The following is an 18,302-nucleotide window of genomic DNA, read 5'->3' on the forward strand; positions in this document are numbered from 1 at the left end:
AAACTGCTTTCTTCAAATGTACTGCAAATTATCACTACTTTTGAGAGTGCTGCATTCTTAGGAAAGATAATTGGAATTGTCTTTTCTGTTGTAGGGAGCTCCTGGTAGACCGGGCCCAGCCGGACCCCCAGGCTTGCCAGGCTTGAAGGGTGACAAGGGAGATGCCGCAGAAGTACCTCCTGGCGTATGTACCTGGCATTGAATCACTGTCTCAACTTCTACTATTTTTTCCTGTTGACAGTACTGCAAGCACTTGGTGTAATATGACTTCAGTAAGAAAACACTCTCTGTTCCAACATGTTTCACAAATTATTTACTTTTATGTGCTAGGTTTTGTGTAGTTGAGATACTTGAGTGAGTATAGGAAGAAAGAATGAAGATGAAATTAGAAGAATTGACAGAGCAGTACAGTAATTATTTCAGAAAAGACAGATCATTGCTTGTCCTGGCCTTTACATTAAGACATTTGATGGAGAAAAAAATGAGACGTTAGAAAAGACAGGTATTTACTGGTATTGAGAAAGTCTGACAGTGTGTCTTGTCAGTAAAGAAGAAGAGAGTTTGGGTTTAACGTCCCATTGAGATCGAGGTCATTAGAGACAGAGCACAAGCTCGGATCGTATCAAGCATGTGGAAAGAAATCGGATGTGCCCTTCCAAAGGAACCATCTTGGCATTTTCCTGAAGCAATTTAGAGAAATCACGGAAAACCTGAATCTGGTTGGCCAGATGCATGTTTAAACCTTCACTCTCCTGAATGTGTGTCCAGTGTGCTAAGCAGTACACCATCTCGCTTGATCTGCCTGTTGGTTTGGAAACATAAAGGTATAAAGAAGTTAGTAGTGTTGAAGTGCAATAATACACTATGTACAAAAATTGTGAAGTTGAAACAGGACATCTATGATGTGGAAGTGCGCTGTTCGCCATATTAGCTGTCATAAACGTGCACAAAATTCGTAAGAATGTTTAAAAGAAATTGGGAGAAGATTCAACTAGAGCCACGTTGTGTGATCTTAAGCTTTCCTGGTCAGCCAGCTGTTTGTATTGAAGATGACAACAAGGTATGCGTTCAGAGTATCATGTGTCATAATCGACGGTTAAGGGCTGGACGCACCTGGAAGGAATACAAACGAAAGCCACATTGTTTGCAGAGAACATCCTGATATGACGTGAGGGCAAAATTTTAGTGCAAATGCAAGTATGAAACCAGGAGGGAGCAAAATTTGGGATGAGAGTAAGCACAGAGAAGAGCAAAACAGTGTTGGTGATAAGGGGAAGAAAGGAAGGGGAAAGATAAAATGTATGGATAATTATTTAAAGTGGTCAGAAGTTATGAGTACTTAGGAAGTGTGATGTTAAGTAAAGGCAAATAACCGAAGAAACAGCGAAAAGAATGCAAGAAACAAATAACTTCTACCAGAGTGAAAGGGATATTTAATGGAACAGAGCGGTCCCATAGAAATGTAAGTAAGTTCTATATTCAGCTTATTATGAACACATTCTAGCATATGTGGATGGTACACGGACTACAACAAAAGTAGAAGAAAGGTGAATGTAGGCAACAGAAGTGAAATATTAAAAAGTATCAAAGGTAAAACAAGAAAGGACAGAATCAGAAATAAGATCAGAAAAAGAATGGGAATGTAGAAACTTCAGGACAAGATAGTGTTCTGACCAGGAACACAGGGAAATACATGGTCGGGAAACAGATACAATTTATTATATCACAGACTGGTATCCACAAGAATACAATGAAGGTATTTAACATGATGTGAACACATTTAACAACTGATGGCCCAGAAGCTCATAGTTGGCCTATGAAGATGCTATCCATGTCAGGTGTTACTCTTGTAGTGCTGCAGGTAAATGGCAGATCTTGTGATGGTGGCTGCTGACTGACAGGGGTAGCCACTTCGGGTAGTTGCAGGTGCACCATTTGAATGTCGGTGCCCACTAAGCTTACTGTAGTGGCCCGACTTACATCCACTGTGAGCGGTAGGTGTAGTAACTGGTGGGTTACTACACTACTACTTCCTTGCAGGGGCAAGTGGAGTGGGAGTCCAGGTGTTGACATCTGTGATGCTGTGACTGAAGAGACACCCGTAGCGGTGCCAGAGCAGCCAAAGGCGTGAGAAATTTCGTATCTGCTGGGGCTGGCGCTTACAGATGAAAGAGGTTAGAGTGATGGCACTCCTGCTGTCACACAGGCTTGAGAATCTTCTGGACATCAGAGTTTGTGATGAAGGGCACTGGCATAGGCTGTGATGATGGTGGAGAGGAGAGGCTCTGGCAACAGAGATCATGCTTCTGTCTCAATGCTGTTGCTATTTGCACAAAGGCACCATCACCCACCCCATGGAGCAATCCTGCCATCAACGTTGGCAGACTACAGACCGTCGGGGCAGGTGGGCACGACCAGGCCTGCTTGATCCCTGGATCAGTCAAGGCCGACGAAGAAGCAGTCAGGGCCCGTTGGCTGAAGAGGGAACCTGGTGCCTATCCTGAGACACAAATGGTACCAGTGTTGTCCCGAGTTGACATTCAGTGCAAACCTTGTAGATGTGGCGACCACACTGGCAGTGGACGATGCCCAGAATCCATGGAGGATGCTGTCCAAATGCCCTGGCCCAGACTGGTGTACCAAGTGCGAGTGTCAACAAAACCGGTGCCACTGGGGGACGCCTGTGCGGCAGCAAGAGGCGTGAGCAGCGTCTGTGGCTGACAGGTGTGCATGAGCTCTGCAGGACTCTTGGCCCCAATTGCTGTCATTCTGTAACAGCTTAAGAAAAATCTGAGAGCTTCTCCGGCCAGAAAATCTTCTACACTATTTTGTTTTAGATGTTGGACAAGGCACCCTGCCTTGCTGTTTGACTCAAGAGGGAAGGGAGGTGCCATATTATGGTGAATGCCATTGTGTGAATGAAAGTCCTTGAAAGATTGCACCATGAACTGACAATCCCCTGCTCGCTAGGTTCTGTGCACCGGGCCTGCATGCTGTCAACAACGGCAACATCACTCTGGGCCCCTAATTGCTGATCCACCGTGCAGAAGATCTTGAACGACTGTATAGTATTCAAAACTCCTCTAATGTAGTGACCTCAACCTGAAGAGCATATTGATGCATCTTTTTTATCTGGGGCTGAGTGAATGATTGTGTCTTTGACGTTGGTGTCAACATAAGACTACTGAAACTTAACTGTGATGAACCAACACATATTACTGAGGCTATAAGGCTCGGTTTCCGAAGCTCAATACAACTGCTGAAGCTGTTTGCGACATGGGTAGAATTCCACATGTGCAAGCTTGTGGTGACAGAGGGACAGCAAACTACACATATCGTTAAAAGAAAGAGACGGTGGTGGTTCGTGCAGAGCAGCTAACTGGCAGAGTAAGTGATACATACAAAGGGGTATCCACAATAAGAGAAGAGCCCTACAGACCTCTTTGTTGACCACCCGGAATGCCACAAAATGTCTGTAAAGCTGCTTCTCGTAAGCATCCCAGTCTTCCACAGATTCATCATAGGAGGTCGGGGATTGGGGGAATAGCAGCAGGTGAACAACTGGTGGCTGAGCCCAGGTCAGCATAGCCAACAACTGTCCCAACACAGCCATATGCACTTGTTGTTGCAGAAGTGACCTGAGTAAAGCCTCTGTGAAAGAGCCAGATGGTTGAAGAAACATACAAAAATTTGATACTTGACATTGGCACATGTGCTCTAACAAGCAACATGAGGAAACACATGGCCATAAGACAGATACAATTATTGGGTCAGGGAATGACATCAACATGAATACAATGAAGGTAGTTTACACGTCTTGAACGCTTTCAATAACTGAGGTTCCAGAGGCCTGTGCATGGTCTTATGAAGATTCTATCCAGGTCAAGTGTCGCTACCAAATGGGGTGGTGCAGTCGTTTGCACACTTGACTTGCATTTGGCAGGATGATGGTTCAAACCCGCGTCTGGGCAGGATGGTTCCTTAGAAAGAGCATGACTAATTTCCTTCCCCATCCTTGACACAATCCGAGCTTGTGCTCCGTCTCTAACAACCTCAGTGTCGGTGGGACGTTAAACCCAGTCTTCCTTTCCCTCAGGTGTCACAAGTGTACTGCTGCTTGCACAAGGCGGATCTGCTGACAACAGTCAGTGACTGGGTTAGTTCTGGCAGTTGCAGGCATGCTGTCTGAATGTCGACTGGCCTAAATTGTATCCACTGTGGGTGGTAGATGTTGGAACTGGGGGTGGGGGGGTTACTACAGTCAGAGACAGCAAAGTTGGTGTGGGCATATGAGAGGAGAAAGTTCAAAAAACGATATTATCTGATAGGTTAACTGAAGAGAGACTGTGAGGAAGATACAGAAAGAGATGGACAGGTACAGTGAGGGAGTGCTTAAAAAGAGAGGAGCAAAACCAGAAAATGTGTTTAAAGAGGAAATGGAGTGGTAAAGAGATAGGTAGTGATAGAAGTCCTTGTTTCACTACCCAAACTAGGAAGCTGAAAGTAGCAGTGAAGAAGAAGAAGAAGATGAAGAAGAAGGTGTTGGACTGTTAGATCACTCTCTAGCTGGAAGCTGCAGAAAACAGACTCCATCTTTTAGGAAACCAGGCACGATTATGTAGTAGACATAGAAATACTGCACTCTGGGCCCAATGGAAGGAACTGTCTCTGCTCGTAATGCTGGAAATCGAGAGGCACTACAAAACCATACTGAACAGCTACTATATCGACAAACAGATTTCAGTTAATGTTCACTCTTTGATACTACGAAACCTGAGCTGATTGCTCAATTCATTTATGTTAAATTTTGCCCCACTGTAAATGGATATGCCAGTAATTTATTTTCCTGTTTAATGGTTTTCAATGTACTTTTATATGCATGTAGCATTAGCAGCGAACTTCTTTGATAATTGTAAGCCCTTTGCTTTGTGTATGTTTGTAACAGTATGCACAGTAATATCTCTGCCAGTAATGCTTATGCACAGTAATATCTCTGCCAGTAATGCTAGACATCATTCTAATAACTCAAAACCTGTAAAAATAGATATTTAGGAACAACAGTGGCAAACAAGTGTTTTTTTCTGTTGTACTGTTTAATTTGAGAAACAATTACCATAAATATAAATACTCTTACGTGTCCTTGGTGCTAGTATGAATAGTTTTATCTTCACAGTACAAACTAAGAGAGTTACTGTTGAAATGTTCAAATGCTCATTTGAATTGCAGTGAGGCTAAATAAACTTTATGCTTTCCTGCCTATTTACAGCTGAAGGGAGAGAAAGGGGACCCAGGAATTGGCATCCCGGGACCTCCAGGACCTCCTGGGCCAGTAGGGTCCTCTGCAAACCCGGACGCCACCTACATCCCGGTGCCCGGGCCACCGGGACCCCCTGGTCCGCCGGGACCTCCGGTGAGTCCTGCATCACTGACAAAAGTCGTAAGCCTTATACCTAGGTGTACATTTCCTTATATGCTGAGAACAATTCCCTGCTTAGTGCCAAGCTGTCTAGTGCCTGAGGGTATAGAAGTGACCCTGCAGTCGTCAGGAGTTATTTTCCTCGAGTGTTGTAGCAGAGGCAGCCTACTACAATTTGTCAATAGTACCTCTGTTAGTATGGAGAAAGAAGGAGGTCATCTGAAGACTGTGAAAAGATAGTGCGAAATATAGTAGGAGAAGGCCAGAGAGAAGAACGATATAGGTTTACTAGTAGATTGGGAAGATTGACAGTGGGCATTATTTTTAGTGTAGGGCAGCTTTAAGAGGGACACTAAAAACGTGGTAAGAATTTAGTAATGGTGGTGCTGGACATTGAGAAAGCATATGATATTGTGCAGATGTGAAAATTACCGAACTATCAGTTTAATAAGTCACAGCTGCAAAATACTAATGCGAATTCTTTACAGACGAATGAAAAAACTGGTAGAAGCCAACCTAAGCGAAGATCAGTTTGGATTCCGCAGAAATGTTGGAACACGTGAGGCAATACTGACCCTACGACTTATCTTAGAAAATAGATTAAGGAAAGGCAAACTTACATTTCTAGCATTTGAGGACTTAGAGAAAGCTTTTGACATTGTTGACTGGAATACTCTCTTTCAAATTCTAAAGGTGGCAGGGGTAAAATACAGGGAGCGAAAGGCTGTTTACAATTTGTACAGAAACCAGATGGCAGTTATAAGAGTCGAGGGGCATGAAAGGGAAGCAGCAGTTGGGAAGGGAGTGAGACAGAGTTGTAGCCTGTCCCTGATGTTATTCAATCTGTATATTGAGCAAGCAGTAAAGGAAACAAACGAAAAGTTCGGAGTAGGTATTAAAGTCCATGGAGAAGAAATAAAAACGTTGAGGTTCGCCGATGACATTGTAATTCTGTCAGAGACTGCAAAGGACTTGGAAGAGCAGTTGAACAGAATGGACAGTGTCTTGAAAGGAGGATATAAGATGAACATCAACAAAAGCAAAATGAGGATAATCGAATGTAGTCGAATTAAGTTAGGTGATGCTGAGGGAATTAGATTAGGAAATGAGACACTTAAAAGTAGTAAAGGAGTTTTGCTATTTGGGGAGCAAAATAACTGATGATGGTCGAAGTAGAGCGGATATAAAATGTAGACTGGCAATGGCAAGGAAAGCGTTTCTGAAGAAGAGAGATTTGTTAACATCGAGTATAGATTTAAGTGTCAGGAAGTCGTTTCTGAAAGTATTTCTATGGAGTGTAGCCATGTATGGAAGTGAAACATGGACGATAAATAGTTTGGACAAGAAGAGAATAGAAGCTTTCGAAATGTGGTGCTACAGAAGAATGCTGAAGATTAGATGGGTAGATCACATAACTAATGAGGAGGTATTGAATAGAATTGGGGAGAAGAGGAGTTTGTGGCACAACTTGACAAGAAGAAGGGACCGGTTGGTAGGACATGTCTGAGGCATCAAGGGATCACAAATTTAGCATTGGAGGGCAGCGTGGAGGGTAAAAATCGTAGAGGGAGACCAAGAGATGAATACACTAAGCAAATTCAGAAGGATGTAGGTTGCAGTACTGTATTTACTCGAATGTAAGCCACACTCGAATCTAAGTTGCACCTGAAAAATGAGACTCGAAATCAAGGAAAAAAAAATTACCCGAATCTAAGCCGCTCCTGAAATTTGAGGCTCGAATTTCAAGGTGAGAGAAAAGTTTTAGACCGCCCCTCCAAATCAAAACAAAGTTGGTCCATTGTAACGTGAAACACAATTGAGGTCGAATGGATGAAGATACAGTAGTTTGGTTCGAGTCGTAAGCTTAACAGTTAAGCTTTACCAAGTAGCCGTTGCTATATGCCAGGCGCTCCGTCCATATTTATACAGGTACCCTTCCTTTTTCACGTACTTCGTCTGGTTTGAATCGATTGCTTATTTTGCTTTGATCTGATAAGTGCCATTCTCTTTGTTATAGGTGTTTACGTCACTCTAAGCTGAAAATGTAGTATTGTACTGTGTCATGCGTTGTTTGTCGCATTCTGATAATGAGTGTTTACGGCCTGTCGCCCCTCGCGGCGCGGCTTGCTTAGTGCGCGCTACAGCCGCTTACAATAAAAAAAGGGAGAAATTATCTCATTAGCGAAACAATGGCAAGAGACTGCTATTTGTTGTTACTTACACAGCCGCTTTCTTTGATAATGATCAACAAGAACCAAATAATAGCTGCGTATGATAGAAGATGTTCTGAACGAGAGTTTAGCGAAAATTTTTCTCTGTTTGAAAATCTTTGCAGACGCCTATTTAGTACATTAGATTCTGCACAGAAATTAGAGTCATCTTAGATTTAAAAATTTAGTCAGTTGCCTGCTTCCTTTCTGACTGTATCACTATTCAGCATAAGAATAATACAAATATAAACATGACATGATATGTACATTCTTCCGCGTTTGCTGTTGTCTCGGTCTAGTTTCGTAGTTTATTAGGCAGACAGGATTTAAATGAGATAGCAGCAAACACGAAAGAATACATGGCATAATGTTTACATTCTTCTACCTTTTCTTTTAATTTATTTACTGCCGCAGAGGTTTTGGCCCCAGTATTTATCTTTGTGCTTGCAAAGCATACCTGTGTTGCTCTTCATATATTTGACGGCAGAAGTTAGTTGCGGTGACACCTACCAACATTTTTCAGAACTTCCTCTTACTTTGCACTCGATTCTAAGCCGCAGGCGGTTTTTTGGATTACAGAAACTGGAAAGAAAGTGCGACTTAGATTCGAGTAAATACGGTAAGTATGGGGAGATGAAGCAGCTTGCACAGGATAGATTAGCATGGAGAGCTGCATCAAACCAGTCTCAGGACTGAAGACAACAACAACAACAACAACAATGATAGTGTGAAATGAAGCAAGGTCTGGTATATCATTCAGAAAATGGGAAATGGAAGGATGTCTATGAGAAGAATAAAAGAAATGTACCAAGGAACTGTGAGTTGTGTAAAAGTAGGAGGAGAGAAGACAGTGCTTTGTCCCCTTTACTTTTCACCATTGTTGTAGACTAAATAATGGCAGGAGTGGCAATATGAGTAGGATATGAAAATATAGAAGCAATGCTGTTTGCAGATAACTTAATGAAGTGGAGAAGGAGAGTTACATGAAAGGCTGAATATGTGGAAGGAAGTATGAAGCAATGGTGACTGTGAGTAATAATATGAGAGTAGCAAGCACTAAAGAAAGTGGAAAGTTTCAAGTACCTGAGGAGTGTAATTTAGAAGACAATGGGATGAATGGTAAGGAGATCAATGAAAGATGAAGGCAAGCACTTGGATTCTTGCAGAGTGTAAGAAGCCTCATCTGGAGCAATTACCTAACACCAAAGCCCTGCTGTATATATTGGAAATTTGAATAAAGAGGACAAGGCAGGCAAGGAGGATACGTGCTGAAATTTCAGGTAAGTGTGATAGGATTAACTAGAACTAATAGTGTAAGGAATGAGGTTGTGAGAAAAATAGTGAAAGAGATGGTCTTGCAAGAGACCATAAAAAAGACAAGATTAAAATGGTATGCATATGTTCAGTGAATGAGTGCTGCGAGTATACCAAGACAACCCTAGAAAGACATTAGGAGGCAAGGTGTCTAGTGGAAGACCGAGGGTCAGATGGACTGTTGCAGTGAAGGGAAGTGTGATGAAGAGAGGAGGAGACTGGGACAGAGAGGAGAGAGAAGCAAAAGATGGAGAGGCCAATGTTCCCAACAAAAACAGCTAGGGGCAGCAAACTGTGGCAGATGATGTAACAGTTATTATTATGAGCTGGGCAAACTCTGTAAAAATGTGACTTCAGTATGTATTCCCAGACTGACTGGCAATAGCTTCTGTAGGTTTCTATCGTTATTACTAGCATCTCTGTATGTATTTGTAGGTAGCAGTTCTTTGCTTGTGCTTGTGATAACCAACATGGAACCTTTAAAGAAAGTAGGAATTCTGCTATGGCAGATGATTGAAACTGGTGCTTATGTATTGCAGAGAAATACAAATAATCTAGTGGAGCACAACATATCAGAATTTGTGGAGAAGCACAACATACGAAAATTTGTGGACTTATTTGTGAGTGAAATACAGTGTATGTATTGGGTTTGTGAGCAGTTGCAAATGTATCCCTTCAGTGCTTCAAACAATACACAATTTTTGGTAGAGCACAAATGTTTGATGAACCATCTTATGCCATGTGACTTTTCCAGAAACAAAAAAATAATTTGTATAGAGGTTGCTTGTGAACAGGAGTGATCAATAATAAATACCTCTAAACAAATTTAGAAAACTTAAAGTTAATTCCTGTAATCAAAGTACCTGAAAGGAGGAGATTTGAATGTGACTGCAGTGAGGGAAACTATCATATTAAATAAGGAGAGACCAACTACTTGGTCTAAAGTACAATGCTAAGTACCATATGCCATGCACTTTGCAGTGGTTTCTGCAGTATATATGTAGGTGTAGATGTCTGAACACCAACAATAGCAACAGTGATAAAAGAAAAGATTATATTTCGTAGCATCTTTAACAAATACATTTGTCTGTAGACTTATGAGTCTTGTAATTTGTGCAGTAAGTGCTTTTTCTGACCAATATGTGTTCTCTAACATAATCTCAACCAAATTATAAATATCCAGTTCTGCATGCTAGACCTGTGATCATATGCATCACTGCAGGAAAGTTTTTCTTTCTCATCCCATGTGGTAAGTCTCCCCTGATTTGTGATTATGGGTAACTTCCCAAAATCTACCCCTTTCCCTAGACCTCTCTAGTCGTCCTTCACCCCTTTTCCCTCCACCTCAATACTCGTGCCTGAGGAAGGAGCCACTGGCTCTGAAAGCTTGCCTAATTACAACCCCCTTTTATGTGTTTCTGCCACCGCTTGGGGAGTAGATATTTTATCTATCCAGTTAAATTACCACAGAAGAAGGTATACAAACTTTTCTCCCTGCATCACTACAGGGAAGAAGGTATGTAAACTTGGTATAGGCTGTGGTGACTATTAGTGCCACTTCTGGACCTCTCATCGCAAATAAATTTCAAAAGTGTGCCACGGTAGTGCCAAGAACAGTGTTTGGTTTGTAATGGATCTGGGAGACGTTATTTTTTTTTACCGTATTTGTTGATACCGAATTTAAATGTTTTCTTATATTTTTTGTCAGGATTTATTATAATTTGTCTTATTATATGTTAATTTACTTCTGTTTTTGAGAGTAAAAGCATATTGATTACTATTAGAAAATGTACCGAAGATTAGCAGAGAGACTGATTACAACTGGAAGATTGTGTGTGGTGTAAAACATCTTTGACGTTGGAGTCATCTTTGACTGTAGTAAGTCGGCAGCTAACTCTTGGTGTGTGTTGACCATGGTGTTGTCGGAAGAACAATTTGATGTATGTTACTATTATTTTTGTATTAACTAAAAAGAAGAAATTACATTTGGAGAAACTGTATTTGAAACACCAAAATGAGAGAAACACGTTGAACCACGTCAATTCTGCAACCAACAAAGACGCATTGTGGAATCATTCTCAGACAACTGAAGCCAAGACTATATCACCGTATAAACGTTTAATGGAAAAGGTACTGTCACGAAATATGGCAAATTTAAGTAAATAAGAAAAAATAGTGATCATATTTTCAACTTGTGACTTTGCCGTATTTCAGGTTGCAACTGGAAGGCACTGTCACTAACTGGAGCCATGGAGTGTCTTTGTAACACATCATGAGCTGCTGTGAATTTATCATAAGCCAGCACTGTGCAGGGCTGTACTGCAGAATGCGTACTATCCCTGCAGCCAGTGAAACTGTGGTGCACACATGTGCATGTTTTAGCACCGAGAAACTATTCTATAGACCTGACAAATTATATACTGATATTGGAGATGGGAGAATGTCAGCCTCATTAATTACTAGGGTTAGCATATGTAATTGCAGATCAGAAAAAGAATATGTTTAGTGCCACTTGTAATAATGTCCCCATAATAGTAGGAACAGAAAACTGCAACAAGTTACCTTCCATTAGGAATGTGGGGTGCACTGAATGACTGTGATAATGACTTTCAAAATGATGGAGCACAGCAGTCAGTCACTCTTTCCTTTCAGGCTTTATGGAAGCAAATCTAGATTTTGGCTAGTGCTTAGCCATTATTAGTGAACTATTTCACAGTTTCAATAATTTTCTAGTATGTCAGTCCCCTGTTGCTTGGGGTTCTGTCACAGTTCATTTAGGATAAATTTCCCAGTACGTCAGTCCCTGTTGTTTGGGCGTCTGTCACAGTTCATTCAAGACTGAGTCATGAATGAACTGTGACAGATGTTGGTGATGGGAGTGTGTTTATAACTGTAATTAATATCTATGTATACATCTACATCCATACTCAGCAAACTACTGTGAAGTGTAGCATGGTCATATCTGTTGAGATTAGTACAGATTTCAGTTGTGGAATAATTTGAGTGCAGATTAGTGTTAAAGGTGGGACACTCATGTTAACTGGGTGCTTTTACATGCTACCGGGCTCAGGAGCCATAGTGGTGGAACATTTCAAGGAAAACTTACAAGAGTCACTTGTACATTTCTTGATCAACTAACAATATTTGGGAGAGATTTGAACTTTACAGATGTAGACTGGGACACAGTCATTATGGTCAGTGGTTGTTGTTGTTGTGGTCTTCAGTCCTGAGACTGGTTTGATGCAGCTCTCCATGCTACTCTATCCTGTGCAAGCTTCTTCATCTCCCAGTACGTACTGCAGCCTACGTCCGTCTGAATCTGCTTAGTGTACTCATCTCTTGGTCTCCCTCTATGATTTTTACCCTCCACCTGCCCTCCAATACTAAATTGGTGATCCCTTGATGCCTCAGAACATGTCCTACCAACCGATCCCTTCTTCTAGTCAAGTTGTGCCACAAACTCTTCTTCTCCCCAATTCTGTTCAATACCTCCTCATTAGTTATGTGATCTACCCATCTAATCTTCAGCATTCTTCTGTAGCACCACATTTCGAAAGCTTCTATTCTCTTCTTGTCCAAACTATTTATCGTCCATGTTTCACTTCCATACATGGCTACACTCCATAGAAATACTTTCAGAAACGACTTCCTGACACTTAAATCTATATTCGACGTTAACAAATTTCTCTTCATCAGAAACGCTTTCCTTGCTATTGCCAGTCTACATTTTATTTCCGCTCTACTTCGACTATCATCAGTTATCTTGCTCCCCAAATAGCAAAACTCCTTTACTACTTTAAGTGTCTCATTTCCTAATCTAATTTCCTCAGCATCACCCGACTTAATTCGACTACATTCCATTATACTCGTTTTGCTTTTGTTGATGTTCATCTTATATCCTCCTTTCAAGACACTGTCCATTCCGTTCAACTGCTCTTCCAAGTCCTTTGCTGTCTCTGACAGAATTACAATGTCATCGGCGAACCTTAAAGTTTTTATTTCTTCTCCATGGATTTTAATACCTATTCCGAATTTTTCTTTTGTTTCTCTTACTGCTTGCTCAATATACAGATTGAACAACAGCGGGGAGATGCTACAACCCTGTCTCACTCCCTTCCCAACCACTGCTTCCCTTTCATGCCCTTCAACTCTTATAACTACCATCTGGTTTCTGTGCAAATTGTAAATAGCCTTTCGCTCCTTGTATTTTACACCTGCCACCTTTAGAATCTGAAAGAGAGTATTCCAGTCAACAATGTCAAAAGCTTTCTCTAAGTCTACAAATGCTAGAAACGTAGGTTTGCCTTTTCTTAATCTAGCTTCTAAAATAAGTCTTAGGGTCAGTATTGCCTCACATGTTCCCATATTTCTACGGAATCTAAACTGATCTTCCCCGAGGTCGGCTTCTACCAGTTTTTCCATTCGTCTGTAAAGAATTCGCGTTAGTATTTTGCAGCCATGACTTATTAAACTGGTATTTCGGTAATTTTCACATCTGTCAATGCCTGCTTTCTTTGGGATTGGAATTACTATATTCTTCTTGAAGTCTGAGGGTATTTCACCTGTCTCATACATCTTGCTCACCAGATGGTAGAGTTTTGTCAGGACTGGCTCTCCTAAGGCTGTCAGTAGTTCTAATGGAATGTTGTATACTCCCGGGGCCTTGTTTCGACTCAGGTCTTTCAGTGCTCTGTCAAACTCTTTCATGCAGTATCATATCTCCCATTTCATCTTTATCTACATCCTCTTCCATTTCCATAATATTGTCCTCAAGTACATCGCCCTTGTATAGACCCTCTATATACTCCTTCCTCCTTTCTGCTTTCCCTTCTTTGCTTGGAACTGGGGTTCCATCTGAGCTCTTGATATTCATACAAGTGGTTCTCTTTTCTCCAAAGGTCTCTTTAATTTACCTGTAGGCAGTATCTAATTTACCCCTAGAGAAATAAGCTTCTACATCCTTACATTTATCCTCTAGCCATCCCTGCTTAGCCATATTGCACTTTCTGTTGATCTCATTTTTGAGACGTTTGTATTCCTTTTTGCCTGCTTCATTTACTGCATTTTTATATTTTCTCCTTTCGTCAATTAAATTCAATATTTCTTCTGTCACCCAAGGATTTCTACTAGCCCTCGACTTTTTACCTACTTGATCCTCTGCTGCCTTCATTACTTCATCCCTCAAAACTACCCATTCTTCTTCTACTGTATTTCTTTCCACCATTCTTGTCAATTGTTCCCTTATGCTCTCCCTGAAACTCTGTACAACTTCTGATTTAGTCGACAGCTGCCACCCATTCTACATCAAACGGTCCCGTCCCTACAGCCTAGGTCTTCGTGGCCAACGAATCTGCTCCAGTCCGGAATCCCTGAAGCATTACACCAACAACCAGACAACAGCTTTCACATCCCGCAACTACCCTCCTGACCTGGTACAGAAGCAAATAACCAGAGCCACTTCCTCATCCTCTCAAACCCAGAACCTCCCACAGAAGAACCACAAAAGTGCCTCACTTGTGACAGGATACTTTCCGGGACTGGATCAGATTCTGAATGTGGCTCTCCAGCAGGGATACGACTTCCTCAAAACCTGCCCTGAAATGAGATCCATCCTTCATGAAATCCTCCCCACTCCACCAAGAGTGTCTTTCCGCCATTCCGCCATCCACCTAACCTTCGCAACCTCTTAGTTCATCCCTATGAAATCCCCAAACCACCTTCCCTACCCCCTGGCTCCTACCCTTGTAACCGCCCCCGGTGTAAAACCTGTCCCATGCACTCTCCCACCACCACCTACTCCAGTCCTGTAACCCAGAAGGTGTACACAATCAAAGGCAGAGCCACGTGTGAAAGCACCCACGTGATCTACCAACTGACCTGCCTACACTGTGATGCATTCTATGTGGGAATGACCAGCAACAAACTGTCCATTCGCATGAATGGACACAGGCAGACAGTGTTTGTTGGTAATGGGGATCACCCTGTGGCTAAACATGCCTTGGTGCATAACCAGCACATCTTGGCGCAGTGTTACACCATCCGGGTTATCTGGATACTTCCTACTAACACCAACCTATCCGAGCTCCGGAGATGGGAACTTGCTCTTCAATATATCCTCTCTTCCAGTTATCCACCAGGCCTCAATCTCCGCTAATTTCAAGTTGCCGCCACTCATACCTCACCTGTCATTCAACAACATCTTTGCCTCTGCACTTCTGCCTCGACTGACATCTCTGCCGAAACTCTTTGCCTTTAAATATGTCTGCTTGTGTCTGTATATGTGTGGATGGATATGTGTGTGTGTGCGAGTGTATACCCGTCCTTTTTTCCCCCTAAGGTAAGTCTTTCCGCTCCCGGGACTGGAATGACTCCTTACCCTCTCCCTTAAAACCCACATCCTTTCGTCTTTCCCTCTCCTTCCCTCTTTCCTGATGAGGCAACAGTTTGTTGCGAAAGCTTGAATTTTGTGTGTATGTTTGTGTTCGTTTGTGTGTCTGTCGACCTGCCAGCACTTTCATTTGGTTAGTCACATCATCTTTGTTTTTAGGTATATATAAAAAGATGATGAGACTTACCAAACAAAAGCGCTGGCAGGTCGATAGACACACAAACAAACACAAACATACACACAAAATTCAAGCTTTCGCAACAAACGGTTGCTTCGTCAGGAAAGAGGGAAGGAGAGGGAAAGACTAAAGGATGTGGCTTTTAAGGGAGAGGGTAAGGAGTCATTCCAATCCCGGGAGCGGAAAGACTTACCTTGGGGGAAAAAGGACAGGTATACACTCGCGCACATACACACATATCCATCCTCTCGCGCGCATGTCCATCCGCGCATATACAGACACAAACTGTGTGTATATGTGTGGATGGATATGTGTGTGTGTGTGTGTGTGTGTGCGAGTGTATACCCGTCCTTTTTTCCCCCTAAGGTAAGTCTTTCCGCTCCCGGGATTGGAATGACTCCTTACCCTCTCCCTTAAAACCCACACACACACACATATATATATATATATATATATATATATAGAGGGAAACATTCCACATGGGAAAAATATATCTAAAAACAAAGATGATGAGACTTACCAAACAAAAGCGCTGCAAGTCGATAGACACACAAACAAACACAAACATACACACAAAATTCTAGCTTTCGCAACCAACGGTTGCCTCATCAGGAAAGAGGGAAGGAGAGGGAAAGACAAAAGGATTTGGGTTTTAAGGGAGAGGGTAAGGAGTCATTCCATCCCGGGAGCGGAAAGACTTACCTTAGGGGGAAAAAAGGACAGGTACACACTCGCACACACACACATATCCATCCGCATATACACAGACACAAGCAGACTTTTCTGGTGTGAAAAAAGGCGAAAAAGGGTTGGTTAGAGCTGGGCTATGTTGATCCTGCTGTGAACTTGTGTAGGTAGATAATGATGTGCATAAAGGTTAGGTGGTTGTGTTGCCGCCAAAACACGTTTAAGGGTGGAGAATTACGGGAAAATTTCGAAAAAACTATGTGAGGATGTATTAAAAGGAGTGGTTTGGTGGTGGCAGATTATGGAAATGAAGCTGACAATTGTCTGATGAAGAAATAATGACGTTAAAACCTGTGGGAAGCGGCTAAAAATGTTCGGTGATGTGAGAAAAACGGAAATGGAAATAAAGCAAAAGTTATTAAAACTAGCCGAAAAGGTTGTTTAATAGCTGAAAGGAACTGTTTGTGACCTGGAAATGGTGGATTTTATAGCAGTGGTAGTGTTGAAAGCGGAAAAAAATTTTTTGGTTATGGTTTGGAAGTGGGTTACGTATTATTACGTATTATTGAGTATATATCGGCGGGATAAAATTGTATACTGGATTACGGTAAAAAAGGAGAAGGTGAATAGAAAGTGAAACTGCTGGCAAAAACAGAAGGAGGAAATAAGACGACAGAAAAGACTACGAAATGTAACAGTGCCAATAACAATAACAAACGTGATTGTTGGGTTCAAATTAATGATATGAATATAATAGAAGGAAACATTCCACATGGGAAAAATATATCTAAAAAGAAAGATGATGAGACTTACCAAACGAAAGTGCTGGCAGGTCGATAGACACACAAACATACACACAAAATTCAAGCTTTCGCAACAATCGGTTGCTTCATCAGGAAAGAGGGAAGGAGAGGGAAAGACGAAAAGATGTGGGTTTTAAGGCAGACGGTAACGAGTCATTCCAATCCCGGGAGCGGTAAGACTTACCTTAGGGGAGAAAAAGGACAGGTATACACTCATGCGCACACACACATATCCATCCGTACATACACAGACAAAAACAGACATTTGTAAACGTAAAGAGTTTGGGCAGAGATGTCAGTCGAGGCGGAAGTACAGAGGCAAAGATGTTGTTGAAAGACAGGTGAGGTACGAGCGGCGGCAACTCTCCAACCTCAACTCCTTTGGTTCCATCAGATTCACCTGGTCCTACTCCAAATCCCATGCCACTTTCCTTGACGTTGACCTCCATCTGTCCAATGGCCAGCTTCACACGTCCGTCTACATCAAACCCACCAACAAGCAACACTACCTCCATTATGACAGCTGCCACCCATTCCACATCAAACGGTCCCTTCCTTACAGCCTAGGTCTTCGTGGCAAACGAATCTGCTCCAGTCCGGAATCCCTGAACCATTACACCAACAACCTGAAAACAGCTTTCGCATCCCGCAACTACCCTCCCGACCTGGTACAGAAGCAAATAACCAGAGCCACTTCCTCATCCCCTCAAACCCAGAACCTCCCACAGAACAACCCCAAAAGGGCCCTACTTGTGACAGGATACATTCCGGGACTGGATCAGACTCTGAATGTGGCTCTCCAGCAGGGATACGACTTCCTCAAATCCTGCCCTGAAATGAGATCCATCCTTCATGAAATCCTCCGCACTCCACCAAGAGTGTCTTTCCGCTGTCCACCTAACCTTCGTAACCTCTTAGTTCATCCCTATGAAATCCCCAAACCACCTTCCCTACCCTCTGGCTCCTACCCTTGTAACCTCCCCCGGTGTAAAACCTGTCCCATGCACCCTCCCACCAGCACCACCCACTCCAGTCCTGTTACCCGGAAGGTGTACACGATCAAAGGCAGAGCCACGTGTGAAAGCACCCACGTGATTTACCAACTGATCTGCCTACACTGTGAAGCTTTCTATGTGGGAATGACCAGCAACAAACTGTCCATTCGCATGAATGGACACAGGCAGACAGTGTTTGTTGGTAATGAGGATCACCCTGTGGCTAAACATGCCTTGGTGCACGGCCAGCACATCTTGGCACAGTGTTACACCGTCTGGGTTATCTGGATACTTCCCACTAACACCAACCT

General features: G+C 42.4%; 1 protein-coding gene across 1 annotated transcript in view; it reads left to right on the forward strand.

The window, feature by feature from the left end:
• LOC126176012 (collagen alpha-1(I) chain-like) overlaps nucleotides 1-18,302 on the forward strand; it is a 1,061,651-nt gene that overhangs the window by 881,714 nt on the left and 161,635 nt on the right. Inside the window, exons 17-18 of the mRNA XM_049923130.1 lie at nucleotides 95-184; nucleotides 5,267-5,410. Of these exons, the coding sequence (XP_049779087.1) occupies nucleotides 95-184; nucleotides 5,267-5,410 (234 nt within the window). The remainder of the gene's footprint in view (nucleotides 1-94; nucleotides 185-5,266; nucleotides 5,411-18,302) is intronic.

This window comes from Schistocerca cancellata, chromosome 3 (assembly GCF_023864275.1).
Source record: "Schistocerca cancellata isolate TAMUIC-IGC-003103 chromosome 3, iqSchCanc2.1, whole genome shotgun sequence".
NCBI classification, from domain to species: Eukaryota; Metazoa; Arthropoda; class Insecta; order Orthoptera; family Acrididae; genus Schistocerca; species Schistocerca cancellata.